A 25105-nucleotide genomic window follows, 5' to 3' on the forward strand; every position below is an offset into this window, starting at 1 on the left:
CGTGTGCTCGTTGTCATGATCAGGAAATAACGGAAATAATCCGTCGTCAATTCAGTGTATAAATAATGGACTAACAATTGGTATGAAAAATGTCAGTCAGCATTTCACTCAATGATAAATTGTATTTGCTGACAAGGTCATTGTATCGACCATAGTATTTACGAAATGATGACTTTAAACGAAACTGTTGATATTCTTGTTTCATCAACTTGCTTGTCAATAATTTACCTCGTTTAAGAAGTTGTTCATACATAGAGCATGCTCTTGCGTATCGAATCAACTGAGATATATATACTCCGTATGCAGGTGATGAAGGTATATTGCTGCATAAGTAAGGGAAGTTGACGATAGAAAAGTTAAAGTCATCACGTTTATCATATAGCTTGGTTGTTAGATAACCATTAGTGTCTTTTTCAAGTAAAATATCCAAATATGAAGCAGAAGTGTCGGACTCTGTGGTATCTTTTATCTCAAGCTCACCAGGATATATCGTGTCGACGTAGGAATGGAAATTATCATTATTAATTGACAATACGTCGTCGATATATCCAAAATGTCGAGTTGAAGGCCACAGCAAGTGTTTTCTTCTTTTCATGCATAAGATTTTGCATAAAATCTACTTCATATGAATGATCCCGACTCTCTGTTTGCCCTAAGTCTTACGCTAGAGGTGGCACCTATTAAGTACTTTGATATCGACGAGGCGCGCTGTTAAGTTTCCGAGAAGTCGTTCTCCTGTAACGTGTTGAGGGGTCGTACCTGGTTGATTCCAGGATCTCGGTAAGGATTGATGTATACAATAAATAATTTTCCTCTTCAAAATGATTAGATAGAATGATTGGCCTGCAAATATATACAAATAGGGCCCTTCCCTTACTTACGGGAAAATAACTCTTGAATAGCACCGGACTGACATCAATATTGCCTTATTCAGGCTCGTAGTGTCAGTCACGTCCAATCTCCCAGTGATCAGCCTCCGACAACAGAAGATACTGAATTGTCCTTTTTCAGGACGCACAGTCATCCACTGCTATCAGAGACTTACACTGTCTAGAGAGGTCACCAGACAAGCCTTTGAGGGTTGACTTCCCTTTATGGTCGGCCTCTAGATAGTTAGTCACACAATACTTACTTCGTTATTGTGGCAAGCCTCCATCGTCAGGCAATCCACCTAGTATTGATAAAATAATGTGGTAAGCCTCAGTAGTACTAGGCCACCCAAACAAATAACCATATCGCCGAAATCTGCCTCTTCTTCCGTCTAGCACTTAGACAAAAAGGAACCTCGCAGCTTGGCTTCGCTTGCTTTTAAGGTCACATGATCAGCTTCAGCCAATAACAGATCCTCAATGGCCGACTTGCATAATTAGAATACACAAACCCATCAATTGTTACACTCCAGATGTAGGAGAGATTCGGTAAAGCTTCCCTTAGAGCCGCCTCACAGCTGGAATTTAATTCTATCTGCCAGCAAAGCGGACAGAGCTATTGAGCAATGGGGGGACTGAGTAATGGACACTGCCCAGAAAGCGTTTGGTAGCAGAACTTCACCGGAAGTTTTCCAAGAGCAAATAGTCGTCCGTTTTGCTCTTGGGTGTAATGACTGCGAGGCGGGGCAGCAGTTAATAAATAATCCCCCGGCGACTCTAGAAGAAGCGATTATACGAGTCAAAACTTATCAAATAATTCGCAGAGCTTTCCCTAACAAAATTACAAACAAATTTTAAATTTAAATACTATAGTTAACTATAGTTAACTACTATAGTTAACTATAGTGATAACTTTGACACTTTGAAAACTTTGATTTACTATAGTGATAACTTTGACACTTTGAAAAACTTTGACGAAAACTTTGACAATTTGAAAAACTTTATCGAAAACTTTGACACTTTGAAAAACTTTTGCAAAAACTTCGACACTTTGAAACACTTTGGCGAAAACTTTGACACTTTGAAAAACTTTGGTGAAAACTGACACTTAGAAAAACTTCGGCGAAAACTTTGACACTTTGATTTACTATAGTTAACTATAGTTAACTATAGTTAACTCTAGTTAACTATATTATTTTTTTGTGAGGGTTAGCCATCCGGCCGAGAGTGGCAAGATCCCTGTCTAGAGACCGTCAAAATGACCGAAGACAGTCGCCCAATCCGGGCCATTATCGTGCCAGATCAGATTCTGAGTCTCAAGATCTTTGCGTCGCACGCAGGGGGTGCCCAGAGTCAAGGGACCGATTTTGCCTCTCACACAGAGACGGACCTGATCCGAGGGACCTTTGCGTCGCATTGAGTTCCCCTATGAGACCGTCGATAAGTTATAACAAAAGCACATCTATGAAAGATCGACGTGCCAGAAGGGACCGTTCCGAGTCTCCGGATCGGGGCTTGTATAGAACATACTATTCCAGCGACTCGGAGGACAGCACCCGAGGATCAAGTCCCAAGCGAGGATCCTCGAGGGATCCGTCATCAAATTGGGGACGTTCTCGTGCGCCGAGGCCAATCATATGTTTCGAATGCCAAGAGCCAGGGCACTTGTGTCGCGACTGCCCGATCCGCCAGCGTAGGCGTAGATCGGGGACCCCTATGTCTTGTCTTAAGTCGACGAGTAATAAAACTAAAGACAAACATAGTGCGTCAGACCGTGAGCCGAATATGAACGCAACCTATGTAATTCTGTCTGTTAGGTCCGGTAGTCAAGCCATCGGTTCAGGAGGGTGGCGTATCGCGATACGGATAGGAGGCCAACAAGTGAGAGCAACAATCGACACAGCAGCCGACATACCGATAATATCGAGCGAAGTTTACAAGTCTTTGAGGCCGCAGCCCGAAGTTGTAGGCGATACTAATGTTAGGCTAGCTGGCGAGGGAGCTGGAATGACCGCTTAGTACCTCGGGAGTCTTAACTTACGAATCGGGGATTATGATTTTGCTCACCCGATATACGCTTGTCCTCTGCAAGATGATATGCTCCTGGGAATTGATTTCCTGCGCAAGCATGGTGTAGAAATTTCATGTGAAGCCGGTACTTTAAGGGTCAAGGGCATTGACAGCACATATGCTATGAGTGTTGATGAGTCAGTACCAATACTCGATGCGGTTTCAGTCCGCAGAGTGCGTATTCCCCCGCACAGTGCCCAAGTTATCGAGGGTACCCTTAGTTCCAATATGCCAGAGTTTATGCTGGAACCAGCTAGCATATTTCCGCCTGGTATTGTAGCTTCGCAGACATACAACTCTGCAGTGAATAGAGCCAAGCTGTGCATCTTGAATTTGACAGACCGAAGTCATATTGTTAAGACTGGCATTAAGGTGGGGAAAGCCGTTCCCGCCTATCTAGTCAACGATACTAAGCCCACATTGCGTCGTGTAACCTTTGAGGGGGATAAGAACTATAACCATATCGCCCCACTCTTAGAGCAGTTAAACAAGACCCGCCTGTGGATGTCAGATCTCAGGCAGCGGAGCTAGTCAAAAAAATTTGACGACGTCTTTGCTGTTGATGACCTTGATCTCGGACGTTTTTTCCGAGATCGAACACCGAATAGACACCGGTAACGCGTCTCCCGTCAAACAGCGGATGCGACGCACCCCCGCTTATTTCAAGGGAAGGAAGAGGGTCATCTCGATAAGATGTTAAAAGCCGGAGTCATCCAGCCGTCTTCCTCGGACTGGGCGTCCGCCCCAGTTCTGGTCCGGAAGAAGGATGGCAGCGTCCGTTGGTGCGTGGACTATAGAGCCCTGAATAAGGTGACTGTCAAGGACACGTATTCTCTGCCACTCATCGAGGAGTGCATGGACACGCTAGCGGGAAACCGCTTGTTCTCCGAGCTTGACTCTAACGCGGCTTATTGGCAAGTTATAATAGCTCCGGAAGACCGGAAAAAGACTGCCTTTATAACAGAGTACGGCTTATTCGAATTTACTAGAATGGGGTTCGGTCTGTGTAATGCCCCCGCAACTTTCGCTAGGGCCATAAATTTGGTGTTGCACAGACTTAACCGGAAGATCACCTTAGCTTTCTTAGACGATATCCTAGTCCTAGGATCTTCAACGCAAGCTCACCTTGATAACCTACGATAAGTGTGAGCAATTCCGAGCGTATGGTCTCAAGTTCAAGCCTCGGAAATGCGAGATGTTTAAGACTAGGGTCGAGTTCCTTGGTAGAACCGGGAGCGAGCACGGAGTTGAGATGGGGGATAAGTACATTGAGTCAGTTCGTGACTGGCCTGTTCCTCGTGATATTAAGGGCGTAGAGCGCTTTCTCGGCTTCGCCAATTATCACCGTAGTTTTATCCCTCACTTCTCCAGAATTGCGGCTCCGCTGTATGCGGTTACCGGAAAAAGCGGTTTCCGGTGGGGCGAAGAGCAGCATAATGCTTTCGCGGTACTCATTCAGTTAATGACCAAATCTCCAGTACTAGCGATACCGAACAGTACAGGTCATTTCATCCTGGATACTGATGCCTCGGATCATGCCGTAGGCGGGGAATTAAGTCTGGGGTGGGAAAGAAAGAACAATAGGGTATGGGAGTGCTGTGCTATCCGCAGAACAGCGCAGGTATTGTACTACTCGTAAAGAGCTATTGGCGGTTATTAATTTTACAGGACAATTCCGACCTGCTGGGTCGCAAGTTCACGGTCAGGACCGATTACCATAGCCCGGTCTGGCTAATGAACTTCAAGCATCCGCAGAACCAAATCGCTCGATGGCTCGAAAAACTGAGTCAGTACAATATGCGGGTCGTACACCGCCCGGGAAAAAAACATGTCAATGCTGACGCGCTGTCCCGGGACATACCCGACTCGTGCCAGGGGTACTCGACGAGAATTAGGGTCGAAGACTTGCCGTGCGGCGGATGCCGGTATTGCCGCCGAGCCCAAGAGCGCTGGCATGACTTTAATACCGAAATCGACGATGTAATTCCTTTGTCCCAACTCTTTGACGAAAAGCCTGTGCCAGCGGAGAGTCCGTCCGCTGAGTGGGTTGAATGTGGTTCGTTAGATCCCACTCTTCGTCAGGCCATTGTTTCCAGTTCTTGGGATGATACTCCCTTGACTGTAAGTGCGTCTGCACTTCCCAGTTTTCAGATTAATGTCAGTGGGCTGTTGAGTGTAAATCCCAAGATTGAGACAGTTAGTCCTCAAGTCTGTCAGTTAACAGGTGACACTGCGGGAATTCCGCTATCCTCATACAGTTCCGCAGATTTAGCTCAGAAACAGAGAAAGGATGGAGCTATAGTATACCTGAGAGAGTACTTAGAGTCTGGGGCCTTACCTACCGAAAGCGACTTAATTATCTGCAGTCCGGAAGAGAAGTGCTATCTTCTGGAGCGAGACTGCTTTTATCTAGACGAGTCAGGTGTTGTTTGGCGAGAACCCGATGACTCGGATGCGTCCCGTCGGCTCCTCGTGCCGCGCAGTCTTCGATCCAAGATCATGCACTTGTGTCATGACATACCGTCCTCTGGTCACCAGGAAATCCAGAGAACTAAAGAGCGTCTTAAACAACAGTTCTACTTGTGGTGCATGACTAAGGAAATTAAGCTATATGTCGAATCTTGCGACGTTTGTGCGAGAAACAAGCGAGGTTCGTTGCCGAGCAGATCCGAGCTTAAGAGTTATCAAGCCAAAAGCCCGATGGAAAGGGTACATCTGGACTTTCTCGGGCCACTCCCCAAAACTGATAGCGGAAACGAATACATTCTTATGATGGTAGACAATTTTACCAAGTGGGTAGAGTGTATTCCGCTTCCGTCTCAAACAGCGGAAGTTTTGCCCGCTCCGCTATCAATGACTTCTTCTCTCGATTTGGCTATCCTTACGAAATCTTTACAGATCAGGACGGTATTTTCGAGAGCGAGCTATTTTGTAAGATTTGCGCCATGTTAGGGATACATAAAGCCAGGACCAAATCCTACCGTCCGTCAAGGATGGTCAGGTAGAGCGCTATTACCGCACTCTAATGGATGCAGTTCGCTCTTACGTCGATGGCGAGCCCAAGTCATGGGTTAAATACCTAGGCTGGAGCATTGCGGTCGGCGGTTTATCGCCATACCGGTTATACCGGCCGTGAAGTGAATATACCAGCAACCTTGATGTTTGCCCTACCGCCTTCCACGTCTTTTCAAAATGGGGAGGAGGGGGAGGTGGACAGATATGTACGAAACCTAGAGGAGAATGTTCAAGGCGCGTACGACATTGCCCGCAAGAAACTTAAAGTCGCGCAGAAGGCAGTGAAAAGGTCGCATGACATTAAGGTCCGTACTAACAAGTTCAAGGTCGGAGATTTGGTATACTGGCGCCGCAATGCGGGAAAAAAGGTAGAGTCAGTTTGGAGGGGCCTGGGGTCATAATTGAAGCCAAGTCAGACACAATATTCGTAGTCAAATCTCGGCGCGAGGTCAAGGTTATGCACCATGACAAGCTTAAGAAGTGCGAGTCCAGTCAACTCCCTAAATGGTTAATTAATTATCAGAATAAGTTGCCCGGACAGTCAGTAGCCCGAGATGGGGACAGTTCTCCTTTACATGACGTGGTTGCACCGCTGGGGACCGCAGACTCAGGAATAAGTCCTGAGAGCCCGGGGAGTGGGGGTCACTCAAAAGTTAGTCCCAAGCCAGCGGAGTCAGTAGGTCCCTATATAGGTACTCGTAAGCGGGTTAGGGAAAGACAAGATCAGCCCTTACAGCCCAAGTCGCCCAAAAGACCTAGAGCCAGGGGAACTGAAACCAGAAAATATTGTGTTTGTTTGCAGTATAATCCCAAGGGGATGATGGTGCACTGCGACAGCTGCCAGCACTGGTTTCATCCTGGGTGTGTGGGTATTAGTGAGGATTTTGCTAAATCAGTACCTCCATATATCTGCCCCGAATGCAGTCCTGTCGATGTTGGTCGCGACTAGTTTGGAGGATTATGTGATGTCATGTTGCTATTGTTATTCAAAATCCACTGAAGAGCCGAATGGCGAAAACGCTTTGGAATAAAATGTGATCATCTTTTCCAAACTCTGGATTATTTTTCTATATGTACATACCTATACCAAGGACATCTTGTATTTAAATATATATATATAGATGGAAACACGGAGATCAGCAAACAAAGAGAAAGAAATGGACATTGATAATTCAATGGCGGAACTTTTGAAGAAAACGGATACTACAAACAAACTATTAGAAGAATTGATTGATGTTGTGAAGCGTTCTTCAGGCACCACTGAGCGAGAATTACAAAATGCTTTTCCTTATAATTTTGAGGATACGGAGGAAACAAATGTAAAAACCACCGGAACTGAGGAAAATGTATATCAATCGCCAACTTTGATTGAATGAGCTAGTTTTGCAAAAGGAGGCTTACCGTATTAAGCAAAAGATGAAAAGTGAATGGAGCTGGATTCTCAATTTTAGGAAACAAACATATTGGAAGCAAATCAACAATGCTAACCATGCAGATTACTTTGAAAAATGGATAAACCAGGAAAGTCTCATTATACCTAAAAAGTTCAGGATAAAGGAAATCCGAGGAGAACCTAAGGATCAAACTGCAGTCCGTATAGAGGTTGCTAAAAATCGCGTTAGAGGTAAAATAGAGTTACTACGGATGTGAGCAGAGAATAACCAGAGAAATGTATTGAGATTAGACGAAGAAATGGATCTGAAATTGAAAAATAACGCCACTGGAGTAATTTTAGAAATGCTTCAAAAACTATGGAAATCTGATTGTCAAAAGGAAGAGGACAAATCATTTAACAGATGGAGATTCACGGAAACCTGGCTATTAGACTACGCAAAAACAGATGGCAAGGAGTCTACTAAAGAGCCAAAAGGAAAACAGTTGATAAGAAAACCAGGACCAAAAAACTCCGGTTAGAATGATACGACAAGAGCTACCTATGCATCTGTTGTGAGCAATGATACCATGCGGACTGGATCGAATCCCAATGCCACGAGAAATCAGAAAGCAAATCAAGCAATGCCCCCAAAACAAAGTCTACATCGCCATTACATTCGATGGACAACTTTTAATAACGCGAAACGAAACTCGCCTCCCTCCTATCGAAGAATCATAGCTTTAAGAGGAAATACCAACAAGGAATTAACCATCTACAAAATAATAACCACCACCACCAACGGATTAATAGACAGTACAAACCCTCAAACATTTATAGAAATGAAAAAACAACGTTCATCGGATGTGGTGTGCGGCACTATTTTTTAGGAGGCGGCAAGCCCAACCAAGGACAGAGGCACATACCACAATTATATCAACAGACAACGTAAATTTAGTTGATGTTGAGGGAACAAATAAAACCAAGGAATCAAAAGAAGTTGATCCTAAAGTGTTTAATCTTTCAGATAGGATATTAACTAAAGCAGAGATAAAGTTTTTATTTAGAGGCTTGAAATATACACCCACCCCACGTATGAATGACCAAGAACTTAAAACGGACGTAAAGGAATACTGTATAGGGGATTAATTTCACGGGTTGTAATTTTCACGGTTTTCTCTCATCTGACACGATCGCGGTTTCTTGAATTCGCGGAATTTGGTAATTGGAATAAAAGTTATTTTCCTTGTCTCCATTTAATCCAAACCATAGCTACATGTAAACGACATTAATCAGCGTTATGTCTTTATTTCACGAACAACAGGGTAAGTTATTACAAAATTGTTAGATTTTATAATTAATTAATTAACACAAGTGCAGTTATTAATATTCCCTAAAAGTTAAATGACTTTCCTATACTTTGCTATTACGATGAGTGCATATGCACCCGAGATCTTCAATACAACGCAGCGAAAAACTACTGGACGGAAATAAAACTTTTTATGTAGTTCTACGTTCTACGAAATAATATCCTTCCACACTTCCTTCGTCAGTAAGTTCCATATTTATTTGAATGATTTTTAAAAACCAAAATGTCGATAAAAACTACATGAACTAATATGCATGAGAATGCAGGTAACAAATACACATGGTAACATTATAGTTATGCACAAGTAATCAAAATCCATGACCCACGTGTTTTGATTGATGAAACATGTAGCGTTGGCTATTAAACAGCTTTTGAACAAACACATTATTATCTGCCGATTTGAATTAAAGTAAAGCGTGATAATTAAAATTAATTGAATGACGGCACTACTCGCAATTACTGAAATGACCATGGACTGCACGAACACCTATATAAATCTATCGTAGTCTATTCTCAATTTTCCAAATAAAACATGGAGATTATTGAAAATTTATTCACTGTTTCTTGAATTCACGGATTTGTTAACACCGTGAATATAGCGAATATTAACACCGCGAGTTATTTTCCCCCTATACAGTATACAAGGCGACTACGACTAAGGGAATACTTTTACGAAGATAACGACGAATCAACAGAAGATAGTGAAAATGAGGAACCAGAGGACCTGGTTAGAAATAAATCCCACTTTATTCCAAAACGAGGTAGAAATCGAACTCTAGATACGGTATGTGAAACCCTAGATAATATAAACCTACCTAATATTAAGAAGAATTTTAGATCTAATCTCACAAAAGAAGAGCAAAAAGCTTTAAATGACTTACATAATGACGAAAGTATCGTTATCAAAGAAGCCGACAAAGGAGGTGGAGTAGTAATCATGATTAAAACATATTACGAACGTAAGATTTGGAATATGCTACAGGACCCTAACTACTATGGGAGTATTAATGCAAATCACGAGACAGAACTTTAGCAAAGATAAAACAACTTGTCAGTGGGCCATCCTCGGGAGATTTAACTGCGAAGGAGAAAGACTATCTCACAAACTTTGAAACAAAGGAGAGTCAATTTTACGGATTACCAAAAGTTCACAAGTCATCATTAATAAAAAACGCCATACAAGCTCAGAAAGGAATATATATTTGCTGTCTAAATCCTGAAGATCTCTCTTTTCGGCCAATCGTAGGGGGGCCTAATTGTTCAACTCAAAGACTGAGTCACTTGTTAGACATTTTATTAAAGCCTTATTGTGAAAAGGTTCCCAGTTTTATAAGAGATGATATAGATTTTATCAACCACCTACCAGAACATATTCAACCTAATACGAAACTCGTGTCATTCGACGTCGTGAATTTATACACAAATATACCCGTTGACTTGGGTATAAAAGCGGTTAAATACTGGATTGATAGATACCCAGACTTACTTCAGGATCGTTTTGAGCAAGAATTCATCTTAGAAGGATTAAGAATTATACTGCAAAACAATACATTTGCCTTCGGAATAGAACATTTTATTAAAACCAAACAGCGATGGGAACAAAAGTAGCTCCCACGTATGCCACCTTAACTTTGGGATACCTCGAACAAAAACTCCATCAACGACTTGTCACTCTATGGGGAGAAGAGGACGCTGAAGCTATAACATCAAAGTGGAAACGATTTTTAGATGACTGTTTCATTCTTTGGAATGGCAACATTGAGAGATTATCAATTTTCCACCAATTATTAAACGACTTAGATTCCAACATTAAATTTACCATGGAAAGCAGTGATATGAAATTACCTTTCCTTGACGTTCTTGTCGTCAAAGAATATACCAAACTTTCAACGGATATTTTCTACAAATCAACTGACACCCACCAGTATTTACATTTTGGATCCTGTCACCCTCATCACACAAAAACAGCAATTCCACACAATCTGGCTAGACGTTTATGTGCTATCGTTAGTGACGAAAACACCAGAGATATCCGACTAAAAGAACTCAAGTTATACCTTTTAAAACAGGGATATCCTCAAAACCTGATAGATAACGGGATATTGAAAGCCAAAGGATATGAACGGTCAGAATTACTGTCTACAAAAACCCAGGAAAAATAAAACAGATATAATTCCATTTGTGCATACCCACAATCCAAGGAATCATAATTTGACCTCCGTAGTACACCAACTTAACAACGTTCTGAAAACGGACCGGTCAACACAACAAATATATAGAGATGTAAAATTTATTAACAGCAGAAGACAGCCCAAGAATCTTAGAAGAATTCTGTGTTCGTCCCATTTTAAGAATAGATACAAAGTGACCAAGTGTGAAGACGCGCGTTGCGGGACGTGTACACATATAATGGAAGGATCAACTTATGACTTTAATGGAAGACAATTCAAAGTAAATGCAAACATGTCTTGTGCCACTAAAAATGTAAAATATGTAATTACGTGTGCTGGATGCCAAGAATTTTATATCGGGGAAACGAGCAATCAATTGCGTGCCCGGATGCGTGTCCACCGACAACATATTAACTCTCCAGAATATCGGCAAATCCCTCTGAGTGAACATTTGGATACTTGTGGAAATAAACAATTCACTATATTTCCTTTTTACATACTTTCAAGTGAAAGCGATATTCAGAGACGTGAGAAAGAAAAACATTTTATACATATGTTCAAACCTAGACTGAACAATTGAGCAGTTTTTCCGCAAAGTTTAACTATGACGTCACAATAGACGTTTGTATGTAATGTTCCGCTTATTATGACGTTATAACGTTATGTTGCTATGTAACGTATTGTAAAGTTTCTGAAGATTTGAAATGAAAGCGCTTAAGCTAAACTAAGGGTTTTCGTGTTTTTTTTTTAAAAGATTTACCTGTCAAGTACCGAGCACTGTGAATTTTTTTCTGTTTCAATATATATATATATATATATATATATATATATATATATATATATATATATATAACTTTTGATTGAAAAGAAATTGGACTTTCATATTTGAAATGTACATTACCTGCAACAAAATATTTCCGAGCATGCTATGAGTTTTCCCCTTTGACCTAATTTTCATAAATTAACATATTATAAGGGTGCATATTTATCACACAATCTGCCATAAATTATGGCATCTCCTTCACTAAGACACAGAAAGCAGAGGACCACAATTCTTTGAATTTGCTTGTATAATCTTGATATGGAAACATCCTCATATAATGTGGATTCAAGATTTTTATGCCACGCCATGATTATGAATGCATGTATAGTTTTTGTCATGTCCGTCCTCCACCCTTCCATCTGTCTTTCCATAGGGCTCAAGGAAACTTTCTAGATATTTTTATCAAAGTTCATACGTTGATGCATACTGATGTAAACTATCCAACTGCAGCAATATTTTTTGACCTTGACTTTTCCTTTGACCTTCACTTAACTTTTCTTTAAATAAGTGTTTAGCTTTATTTTAAAGAAACCATTCAAGTTGTGTAATGATCAACTTCACATGATGATACATTTGTATACTGATGTAAGCTTTACAATGCTTCACTCTTTTTTACCTTGACATTTCCTTTAACCTTTTCCTAACTTTTCAGATTCTAAAAATAATGTCTAGATCAGTTTTGAATAAACAATTAAGCATTGAATTCATATTTTTGGCTGTCTTCGGTCCTATAACACACCTGGCCGTGCCGACAAATTGAATACCGCGCGTTAGCGCGGTATGATAATTTGTCGGCACGGCCAGGTGTGTTATAGGACCGAAGACAGCCAAAAATATGAATTCAATGCTTATATTTACATTCTCTAATTTTCTTTCTTCGTAATTGCTTATTTCGTTCATGTTAAATGTAAATTTAGCGCTGTTAAAAACTGCCGTGGTTAATAGATGTAAGAGCCGTTTGTGACGTCAATTGACGTTAAATGACGTTGCAAAGTTAAATAACGCAAACAAACATTGCGAGGAAAAAAGTGACAAATTAATTCTTAAAGCACATTACGTTAATTTTTACGCTAATTTTTCAGGGTTTTATTTTTTCGTGAAATTGAAATAAAACATTTTACATTTTGGTGTCCCAAGAGTATTGAAAATGCTTATAGTTCCTTCTGTGTATTCTAATGCGCGGTGACAAGGTTTCGCGTGTGTTATAGAAATTTGAACGTCGTGGATTTCTAATGGATTTCATAAGAACACTGAATGTAAATATTTCAAGATATTGATATATGAAACTTCATATGCTGAACCATACTGCTGAAAGCTATCAATTGCATCAACTTTATTTTTACATTGACTTTTCCTTTGACCTTGACCTCACTTTTTAAATTAGTATTTATCTGAGTTTTACAAAACTGTTAATATTTTTATTAAACTTCATAAGCTTTTCAACTGCAACAACATTTTGACCCCAACTTTTCCTTTGACCTCTCTTTTCTTAAAATAAGTGAATTAAGCTCAGTTTCATTAAATCATTCAAGATTTTTTTTTTCAAACATAACATGCTGATATGTATTAGTGAGAGCTAGTCAACTGCATCAAAAACTTCACCTTGCACATTCCTGTGACCTTGACCTCCCTTCTCTTTAATTTGTATTTCCTGCCCCTTTTTGCCATCCACATGAAAATGCAAATTTTGAAACCATTTTAATTACACATACACAAAACAAACCAATCATTTTCCAAATGATCATGGTTTAAAGCTAATGTAAAGCTAATATTAGGGAAGTTCTTGAAAGCAGGATGATTAAACATATCAAATATATATATATATATAAAATCTACCCCATTTGACCCTCCCCGGGCAAAATCAAAATTCCAAAGCCTTACTGCACATCTACATGACACCACCAACCATCTCCCAAAAGATGATTAGGCTGCTGAGTAAAATGTAGAAGGAGTTCAGGGAAGACGGGGCTTTTAGCATAAAAACGTCATTTTTGACCCCTATTTGACCTCCTGGGGCAAAATCAAAATTTCGAAACCTTACTGCACATCTACATGACACCATCAACCATCTCTCAAAAGACGATTAGGCTGCTGAGTAAAATGAAGAAGGAGTTCGTAGAAGACGGGACTTTTAACATAAAAAAACGTCATTTTCCGACCCCCACTTGACCCCTCGGGGCAAAATCAACATTTTGAAACCTTACTGCACATCTACATGACACCACCAACCATCTCCCAAAAGATGATTAGGCTGCTGAGTAAAATGTAGAAGGAGTTCAGGGAAGACGGGGCTTTTAACATTAAAAATGTCATTTTTCGACCACCATTTGAACCCCGGGGGGAAATGAAAATTCCGAAACCTTACTGCACATCTACATGACACCACCAACCATCTCCCGGATGATGATTAAGCTACTATGTAAAATGTAGGAGAAGTTCAGGGAAGAAAGGTGTGACAGACGGACGGACGGACATGAGTAACAACAATATACCCGAACTTTCTTTAGAAAGTGCGGGTATAATAATAATCCGTAAGATATAAAGAAATCCTAAGTATTCTTTACTGCTTAGATATGTCGTTTTTGTGCAATTCTTTACAAAATCGTGCACACAATTTAACATTGGGTCACAATCTTATAGAAGTCTGCCACTTTGCCTCGAAAACATTTCTCACGTCACCTATCTGAATATAGATCTATGAAAAATATTGCTGATTTCTACTGAAAAAAGAATTTTTATGTTATTTATCCAAGTCATCGGTGTTGGCATTATAGTTAAGTAAAGAATGAAACTGGTATTGTTAATTTAAATGTACAATGTCATGAACAGCTGATTTCAATGCACATGCACACAATATTGTAAATAGAGATCTATACATAGTGAAAGATCCTCACTTGACTATAACAGCGTATTTGCTTGTCAGACTTCTACATCTACCACACAGGATCAACGTCACTTTTCAACGTGATAAACTTTGAACACCCTTCCTATAAATCGACATTATTTTTTATACCTCTCGCCTCTCTAATCTTTTTTAGCATTTAACAACAAGTACCCTGAATGTATTTTGATATTCAGTAACCCATTTAAATATTTCATATTTCCAGAGGTTTAAGCTTTACAGAATATTGGATAAAGAAACCCGCCCCCTTTCTGACGACATTACAACCCCTTACTTGTTTGGACATTTTAGTTAAAATTTACGATAAAATTTCAGAGAACATACAGATTTTGGTAAAAAGTGCACATTTTACGGTAGAAATGTGCCGTACCACATGAGTGAATTAACGGGATGCTGTCACGAGACAGTAATACCCGCACTAAGGTGTTTGCCTCCAAATGCACAATCCTTTAAATTGGGCTTTACCAAGGAAAAATTGAGCATAATATTTTCAGGTGACCATGTGACCCATTGGCCTCGATCTTATAAGTATTTCATATTCTTAATCCATTACCAGTCTGAAATTAAATAACAGAATTTTATAAATGATGTAAATTAGGTTTGATAAAAGGGGGGTATAAATTTTTGGCCCATAATTGGAACTTTTAAAATCCACAATTCTTTGAATTTGCTTGTATAATCTTGATATGGAAACATCCACATATGTAGATTCATGTTTTTTATGCCAAGCCATGATAAGGAATACATGTATAGTTTTTTTCATGTCCGTCCTCCACCCTTCCAACTGTCTTTCCATCAAGCTCAAAGAAACTTTCTAGATATTTTTATCAAAGTTCATATTTTGATGCATATATTGATGTAAACTATCCAACTGCAGCAATCTTTTTTTACCTTGACTTTCCTTTGACCTTCACTTAACTTTTCTTAAAATTAGTGTTTAGCTTTATTTTAAAGAAACCATTCAAGTTGTGTAATGAAACTTCACATGATGATACATACTGATGTAAGCTATAAAACTGATTACCAACACTACGTGAGAATACGGCAGTGGTACTATTGCATAGGTAACCTTTTGTGCACTTCGTGACAAAAATCATGATTTTGGTACAAATATAGTCTTTTGTAATATAAAGAAAACGGGATTTTGGGCCATAACAGAATCAGGCCCTGGAAGCCATAATAGCCATTTTACAAAATGGCATCTAGAAAATATCGATATGATTGTCGTTTACTAAAATCTTTCACGGTATCAACGTACGAATAATGGTTTACGGTAATACAAATATTCTCTGAATTATCAATAAAAAAAACAGTTTGTGCTTTAAATAAAAGATACGTGTACGAAGTCACCTTAAAACAAAGATACGTGTACGAATTCACTTGAAAACATGTAAAAATAAAAGGTAACAGTCAAACCCATATGCATGCTTATACCGAAATTAATATTGAGTTAATAAATGGTCCGTCTATTTAAATATACTTATATAAAGTAAAAAGAGAAGACTTAACGAGGTAAGCTCCTGATATTTAAAGTCAAACATTTTTGTCATGTACATTTTTATTTTCTACATACATAGCTGAATTAAAAAACAATTCAGAAAATGGGGGTCAACATGCTTCTTTAACACTACAGTCTATTTTTAAAAAGACAATGAATTATTTTACCTTTGTGATTTTCCTGGCATTTTAAAAATAATATCCAAGAAAGTTATTCTATAGTCTTCAACTCTTCGACAAATTTAAGCAGATGTTTCAAACATATAATAAAGGTCCAGACCAAACTCTGCTCAAAAGCTCGGGATCGGACCTCTTAAACACAGAATGCACAATATTTCATTTCAATTCCATATCAAAGTCTATTATGATCTGTTTTTGTATGTACACCAAGTGGTGCATTTTTAACTAGTTCCAATGTGTTTGATATTCCTAGGTACTGGATCTAGTTCCAATGTGTTTGATATTCCTCGGTACTGGATCACACGAAGGTCTTATTACCAGTAAAATAATGACTAATAAAACCATCCAGAATAAATAGTTTGTTAAGGTAGCCTCAATATACATTATTAAATATCTACACATGATGTCAAAAAATCATGTTTGGTTCTAAGATGACGATTACAGCCTTCATATAACACCAATGGACAAGCTTCATTCTTATACTGAAACAATATTTTAATTTTTCATTGGTTTATTTGATTAAAGGTAATCGTATGGAGAGAAGACTCACGTCACATCTGACAGAGTATTCAAATCCTTCTATCCTGTGACATATTTCCGGATTTTGTGTTGTCTAGGGATTTTGGCGATGAATAAAAATATGACCGAACGGAATAAAAATGTTCTTAATACATTCCGTAGATTTACATTTTCATCGCTCTTTCGGCAGATTTTAATGCAAAATTTTCTGTAAGCTCCATAAAATCTGGAACTAAAGAGTCATTCATAATTTTTCAAAGTGATTGCTCCATAATACCCACAACCTATTAAAATGTCATTCTTTTTTTTTTTTAAGTGATTGCTAACGGCCTGCACACTTGGAATTTGATATTGATGACGATTAATTTCTGTGAGGTCATCATGGAATCCTTAATTAATCTCTGGTCCAGCTTCCATTTACCTTCCACCTGATAAAAGCTGATTGGCCACTAGTAATGAAAGCAGTTTATTTGTCATTCGTGATATATGCAATCTTAATTATTGTATGTATATGATCTATGGGAACAACAGAGAACACATTTTTGGTGAAAATACTGCACAGAAATCAAGTTCAAAGGTCCATTGGAAAAATGCAAAATGGAGAGCATTCGGCATATGTGGTCGTGTAAAAACATCAATGTGGAATCAAGTGACAAGGAGGAGTAAGGAAAGGATATGGAGATAATAACAGTATTCAATCTCAAAATCCATTAAACAATACAAAATAAGAGCCGAGTAACACGGACCTCCGAAACATCAGAGGCGGGATCAGGTGCCATGGAGGAGTGAGCATCCCCTGTTGACCGGTCACACCCGCCATCTGCTCGTTGTCATGATCAGGAAATAACGGGAAAAACATCCGTCGTCAATTTGTATAAAAAAGTGTATAAAAATGGACTAACAATTGGTATGAAAAATGTCAGTCAGCATTTGACTCAATGATAAATTGTATTTGCTGACAAGGTCATTGTATCGACCATAGAACTTACGAAATGATGACTTTAAACAAGACTGCTGATATTCTTGTTTCATCAACTTGCTTGTCAATAATTTACCTCGTTTAAGAAATTTTTGATACGTAGAATATGCTCCTGCGTATCGAATCAACTGAGGTATATATACTCCGTATGCAGGTGATGAAGGTATATTGCTGCATAAGTAACGAAGTTGACGATAGAAAAGTTAAAGTCATCACGTTTATCATATGGCTTGGTTGTTAGATTACCATTAATGTCTTTATCAAGTAAAATTTCCAAATATGAAGCAGAAGAGTCAGACTCTATGGTATATTTTATCTCAAGTTCACCAGGATATATCGTATCGACGTAGGAATGGAAATTATCATTATTAATTGACAATACGCCGTCGATATATCTAAATGTCGAGTTGAAGGACATAGCAAGTGTTTTCTTCTTTTCACGCATAAGATTTTGCATAAATTCTGCTTCATATTAATATAAAAATAAGTCTGCTAATAACAGAGAGCAATTTGTACCCATGGGAATTTTAATAGATTCTTGGAATACCTGGTCTCCAAAAACCAAATATATACATGTATTGTCAATTAAAACTCAAGCACCTTCTTGATGTCAACATCAGAGTACTTATATATGCAATCAGAATCTGTTTAACGAAATAATTTTGCAAATTACCAATGACGAGGTAAGTAAATTTACGAGTTCCATTTTTATTGAAGAAGCAGCTGTCAATAATATCCAAAAGCCTGGATTTTCATTTGTCGTGGGGAATTGTTGTGTATAAAGTTGAAAAGTCGTAAGTTTTTAAGCTGTTGATTTTTAAGAAGTCTTGTGATTTCAAATTGTCCAAAAGTTCTTAAGAATTTTTTAGTATCGGATTCCACATCTGATTCACATCACTTCTTGAATATATAGTTGCACAGTACTCTTGAAGTTTTTCCTTCACTTCTGTCAATATCTTAGTGAGGAGTAACAAAAGAGGCTTGGTTGAACATTTACTGGAACCTGCAATGTATCTTTATTTGTAAGGATTCTTATGAAGTTTAATGTATTCTTTATTTGTAAGGATTCTTATGAAGTTTCGAAATCCGATATATATAAGGTAGTTCAAATTCATTTTGGCTCTGTGGAATATTTAAAGTATTCAAAACTGACAGGTGATTTTGAAGAATTTTCTTCCTTAGAAAGGTAAGTATGAGTATAAGTAGGATTACCACTTGCAGACTTGTAGAATGCAATTTATATAATGAGCCTTACATACGAAGACAATCTTGTTACCTGCTTTGTCGGCAGGAACCAGTACGTATTGATCGTGTAATCTATCTAATTCTTTTTCCACTTCTGGTTTATTGAACACAGAAGGATGGATGGTTTTCAATTTGCCCTTCAATCTTTTAATACGTGACTTTAACATGGATCTGATTTACGTCACCTGTAATAACGTGTCCAGCAGGACTATAGTTATATGGCGAAGAAGAACATGAATACGAAGGGGGGTTATTTTTCAGATAGTCGGTATCAAGGCAATGTAAAGTGTTTTCGTAATTGAAAAGTTTGGAAGCATTGGTCGATGTTTATTTGTAGGAAATACAAGGTGTAGTCTACCTTTTAACTTGAAAAATGGTGGAATACAAGACTGGACCCTTTTGTGATTAAGAATATTACTTATATTAATAACCGCTTCAATTCCTTTATTGGCATATTGAAGTTTAAGGAAAGGACAGATTGTTTTAGCTGCATTTTCTTCCGTGAAAGGTATGGGTTTAAAAAGGATATGATATTCAATATCCATAATCACAGATCCGAGCTTATATTCAGGTTACGAGGAATCTAAAATTGGATATTCCTTGGCCTTTTCAAGAAGACTATTTAGATGTTTAAAAGGTACAGAGTAAATTTTTGTTCGAATATGATGTAGGCCTAATTGTTGATTTACATAAGGTAGTAATGAATCAAAAGAAACGTCGTGTATTGCAGGTTTATTGTACGAACGATGCCCATGACTACGCTCACGTCTCTGAGTATGGTTAAAAAGTCCCATTAAATTAAATAAATCTGTTGATCGGTCACACCCGCCGTGTGCTCCTTAACTGTCTTGATCTGGAAACGGAAATATCCATAAAAATATGTGAATAGTAGCTTAACAGCTTGCTATACAAGTCAGATAAAATAACCTCGTGACCTCTTCTTGAAAACTCATCAAAGACCTATCATATTTTAAAATGATATATTACATAACGAAATTGCAATTTCTTTATATCGAGAGTATACATATTTTCTTATAAGGCCAACATTTAGGTCTGTAATGTGATTTAAAGAATATAATCCGTAAAGGAAATTAATATTTGTTCAAACTTTAAGCAAATTCATGTTTTATCGCTTTCAGAAATCGCTTAAACGAGTTTAATTTAAGAACTCAAATGATACTTGTTTAAAAATCAGCAATAATTTTTATTCAAAGCTAATTTATATTTATGAGTTTAAATTATTGAATTATTTGTCTTGCATTGGATCTCATATCAAAGATATAATCTGTATATTAAAATGTAATAGGTATAATCAATACAATGCATGTACTAGTATATATACACTGTATTACATGTACTCTAAGACATGAGTAAAATTTCTATATTAAAAGAAACGAATAAAAAAATGTTTATTTTGCAATGATTCACTTTAACATAATACTCACAATAACATTGCGAAACAAATGAAAAGAACATATACATGTATAAGTTGTTGTGATTTTTAACATTTAAAATTATTGAAATAATATATCATGACAGTCAAAATCAATATATAACAGTATATTTCAACTTATGTTACATTTTAATGTCCTTAAATATATAAACATACAATATATAAATAGTAAAATATATAAATAGTACTTGGACTTAAATTGAATAAATGCGCAATCTCTTATAATATACAGAGGAAATCTATTTGAGAAGCAATGTACATGTGAGTCTCTTTTCATACATTTAAAACCTTATGATCTTTTTTTTTTAATTGAACAATTTCAATGGATCACTGATAAATTTAAGTAATTATTTCAATATTGTAACAGATACCAGTTTTTGAAGCTGTTTCTTGTAAGTTTCCAGCTGCTAGGGGCGAATGCAGAATCAGGCACAAAAGATTTCCTACAGAAATTCAATACTTATAATGAAGTGTGTCGAGGAATGGGTTTCAAGGGAAATAACTGTAAGGGACGTGAGAGAGGTAACATAATAATGTTAATAAACAAAATGATAAGCAGTCACGTAACATCAGGGAGGGGGTTCACTTATTTTCCAAACTACTTTTTACTGTTGAAAATTTCTGTTGAAGCCCCTCCCCTCCTTCTTTCACCGTTGACCGACTCTGAAGTAAAGTCGATCGGAGTAATGTGGTTATAATTTGGTTAGGAATAAGTAAGAACATCCCACCTCCCACCCAACCCCATCCTTTAACATGATTTTTTTTCTTTTCTTTCTTAATCTATTTGTTTAGGTATGATAGGCAATTCTATGGTGTCCACAAACGATATTACGTGCCTGATGCAAGTTCAGAGTGTTTCTATTCATAATCTACAAAATAATTAATTGAGACTCGAAAAGCTAATGAAATTTTTGTTGGTTTTTACCTTTTTTTAATGAAATATTTTGAATAGTTCTGAGCTGAATGTAAATTAATCGTCTGAAAAAAGCTTCATTTTAGGTATGGATTATCTGACAAAAGCAGTTAACTTGTAAATAAACTGCATACATAATCATTCACAAGAGCATATTTTCTTCCAATAGCAATAACCTCATTTCACGCCAGAACTGCAAGTAATATGCAAGACCTCGGAAATAATGCCGTCGTTGTGTTTGGAACAGTAACCGAAAATTCTGGATCCGCCTATAATGGTACGACAGGAAAATTCACGGCGCCTCAGGATGGGATCTTCTCATTTACATGGACCATTTTAACAGCACCTGGAAGGATGTTTAATACAAATATAGTTCTCAATGACATTAGTAATGTCGTGGGATACAACTATGTTGACGGAAGAAGTCAAAGTAAAACTAAATATTCATCAGGATCCGCCACAGCAATTATAAAAATGAAGAAGAATGACCAGGTCTGGATAAAAACGAATGGAAAGGACGGGAACTGGGTTTGCGGTCATTGGTCCTCCTTTTCGGGATTTAAATTGTGATGATTTTAAACGGAATAAAATAAAACTATATGCTTCTAAAGAATAACGTTAACTTCATATCAAATGAGCAGTGTATAATATATATACTCATGGGTCAATTTAATTAATAAATAAGAATAATTAAAAATACAATCTCATTTTCCTAATTGAATTTGAAGAACTTTATAGAAGTTTTTTCTGGGCTAGGAATTCAATGATGAATCTATTGTGCTTAAAAAGTAAATCCATCAGGGAGTAGAGGTCAAAACCTTGATATATTTAAAGATCATATTAAAAAAATATTCCCAAGCAAAACAGCTTGTCTTTCAATAATATCAAGAGGAAATAAAGGCCTGTCTGCCGTTGACAATTCAAAGGAAGATAAAATCATAATTACAAATGAAACAGATAAAGGGGTCAAATAATAATTATTAGATAAACTTTAATCATGTTATATTGAAAAATAAATCATAGTACAAAACAGAGTATCAATCTAAAAAAAATCAAATGGAAAAGTATGGCGACTTAGTATTTTGGTCTGACAATGAACATATGCTGTGTATTTCCTACAATTGTTTGCTTGGGTCGAGCTGTTCTTTATATATGGACCGACCTAGCTGTCTTAAATCTTGGGCAGATTTGTCTGAGCCTTGGTGTCGTTTGGCCTAAATACCAATAGGCCAACCGGAGTGTTGGCGAGTATATGTTCAATTCCGAAAATTTTACGTTCAATTTATTCTCATAATTGGGAGTATTGGTAAATGGGATACTTCAATAAAATATCATTGTCACTTTCAACTCTTAAAATGTTATTACTTAACATGGATACACGTATTTATTACAATAAATAGAATCAGGTATGCATGACCACTGTACTGCCATTTTACCAGAAGGGAAAATTTGCCAACTTTGCTTACCAAAGGTTTATGATACACCACTTTCCTCATATCAAATTGCGTATGAGGATATAAGCGTATCAGAAACCCTTAAGGTAAGTCACTTGTCAGCTTTTAAGAAAAGTTCACGCAGAACCTCTTACTTAAAAAATATTTATGAAAATTCAATTTTTATAAAATATTTATAGTCAACAATGTAAATTTTTTTAACATTCATCGAAAAAACTGCTTAAAAATCTACAAAGAAGCAAGATTTATGAGGGACTATTTCTTGTGGTGGAAGGATATTCAGCAGAAATTTCTGCAAATCTGCACATTTATTAATTTTAATGTCTTGAAACTTTGGCCTCACATACTTTTACTCGGGGAATATTTTCCGTTGTGATTTTGCAGCAATATTTAATAAAGGTCTTAATTTATATTTTTAGAACAAGTTTTACACCTTCCCTCAACAAACTTTGCCAAGAAATGAAGATATATTAAAGAAGTCAAAATAAAATTTACACCATTTTTTGCCTGAAAATCACATATTTTGACCATATTTCAAAATTAACATCACTGACCCCAACTTTTTCTTTCATTATTTTTAACTACTTGATACTTGTGACTGATCAGCACTTAACTCCTAAAAAGCTTGATATAAGAAAATATTTGATTGCCTATTTAGTTTTTTAATACCCCAGAGATGTTATTTTTTAGTGCAAAAAGGTCACACAATAATAAACACGCATTAATTTGCAAGATTTGTTCAACGATAAATATTATTCAAACTATTTTATGTAAAATAAGATTAAATTTATTAACGTAGTTACATCTGATAAATTAAAATTAGAGATAAAGTAATAAATCAAAGAGTTAAAATTTAAGTGCAAAAAAGTCAACTTAATTGAACCATAGATCAGTAAGATGCACACTGACCCCTATCTGCGATTTTGAATAATACTATATGAGTACTTATCCAAAATATACTTCCCAAAAATTCCTTGATATAACAAATTTGAGGAGTGACTTACCCTAACTGCAGTTTCTGCAGCTACGAAACGTGTTGACAAGCGAACATGAATATTTGCCAGTATCATCTTTCATATATATAATTAGATTTTCTTTAAAAAGATAGTGACGTGTATAAGAAGTTTTACCAGGTAATGTAAATGTCTATCTTTGCAGAAAGGGATATGCCCAGCTCCAACCCCTGGATTCCAACGCCTATATTTTGTGTATACATATTGATACAATGAATCACAAGAATTGAACATGATGAAATGAAAGTCAGAGAAATTAAAGGAATGTGTGTAAACAAATGGATCTGACTAAAACAAATCCAGACTGAGTATGCTATTGATGTTTAAGACAATTGTAACAAGTTAAACAATAAAAAAGCACCCTCTAAAATGTATCAGTATATTAAGTTTGATAAAAAAAAATGTTTTTCTCAAACTAAGCTAAACATGAAAATGAGAAAACCAGGTCAGAGTCAATTTTTAGTAAAAAAAAAAAAATTACACAGTTGAATAGCTCTCATCAATTTTTACAGTTTGATAAAAAACATCTTAAATATGAAGCTTGTTAAAATTCATAATTAATACTTTCCTTGCAACTCGGCTGAACACAATTATCTGAAAGTGATTGAGGCAGAAGGATTGAAGAATTTAGGAACAAAACATGAGACAAACCATATATATGCCCTAGTAATACTCATGACAAGGCACAAAACAATCACATTGCTTATTAATACATGTAATCTGTATCACCAAAAATAAATAAATGATAAATCGATAATTTTGGATACTATTTTTTAATAAGCAGGGTTAGGGGAAACATAAATTCCGCTTTAAAAGTGGTATATCACTATTACATAGAGTTTATATATATATAATGTAAAATATAAAATGATATTCCGTCATATTTTCAGCCATATTTGCCCTGGATTTCATAAGATTACATGTTTTAATTTTCTGCCAATGTGTTCAGTAATGCGAACACACACGGAGATTACATTTTGAACATAGCAAACACTGATTGTGGTGGCTTTCAAGAAAGGTTGAATCTCAATTTCTCTCACAAGTGTGCACAAATTAATGCTTGAGATAACTTTCAATCCGTATTTTAAAAAGATTGTCGAATTGACACTAGAGATGGGTGGATTTTAATATCAAATATACCAACCGCACACCGGAATATATAATACATGTAATTTTGTGTACCGGTAAATAAACTTATCATTTATAGCTTTTGGTGCATGCTTCATACTTTATGGAATTCATTATGTGATACAATTTTGTG

At 36.9% G+C, this 25105-nt stretch overlaps 1 protein-coding gene across 1 annotated transcript in view; it reads left to right on the forward strand.

The window, feature by feature from the left end:
* LOC134230256 (uncharacterized) overlaps window positions 1–25105 on the forward strand; it is a 63412-nt gene that overhangs the window by 17238 nt on the left and 21069 nt on the right. The window contains exon 2 of the mRNA XM_062712027.1: window positions 20832–20986. Within this exon, the coding sequence (XP_062568011.1) occupies window positions 20832–20986 (155 nt within the window). The remainder of the gene's footprint in view (window positions 1–20831; window positions 20987–25105) is intronic.

Source organism: Saccostrea cucullata, unplaced genomic scaffold (assembly GCF_032062105.1).
Source record: "Saccostrea cucullata isolate Sc308-1 unplaced genomic scaffold, CSIRO_AGI_Scuc_v1 ctg4222, whole genome shotgun sequence".
NCBI lineage: Eukaryota > Metazoa > Mollusca > Bivalvia > Ostreida > Ostreidae > Saccostrea > Saccostrea cuccullata.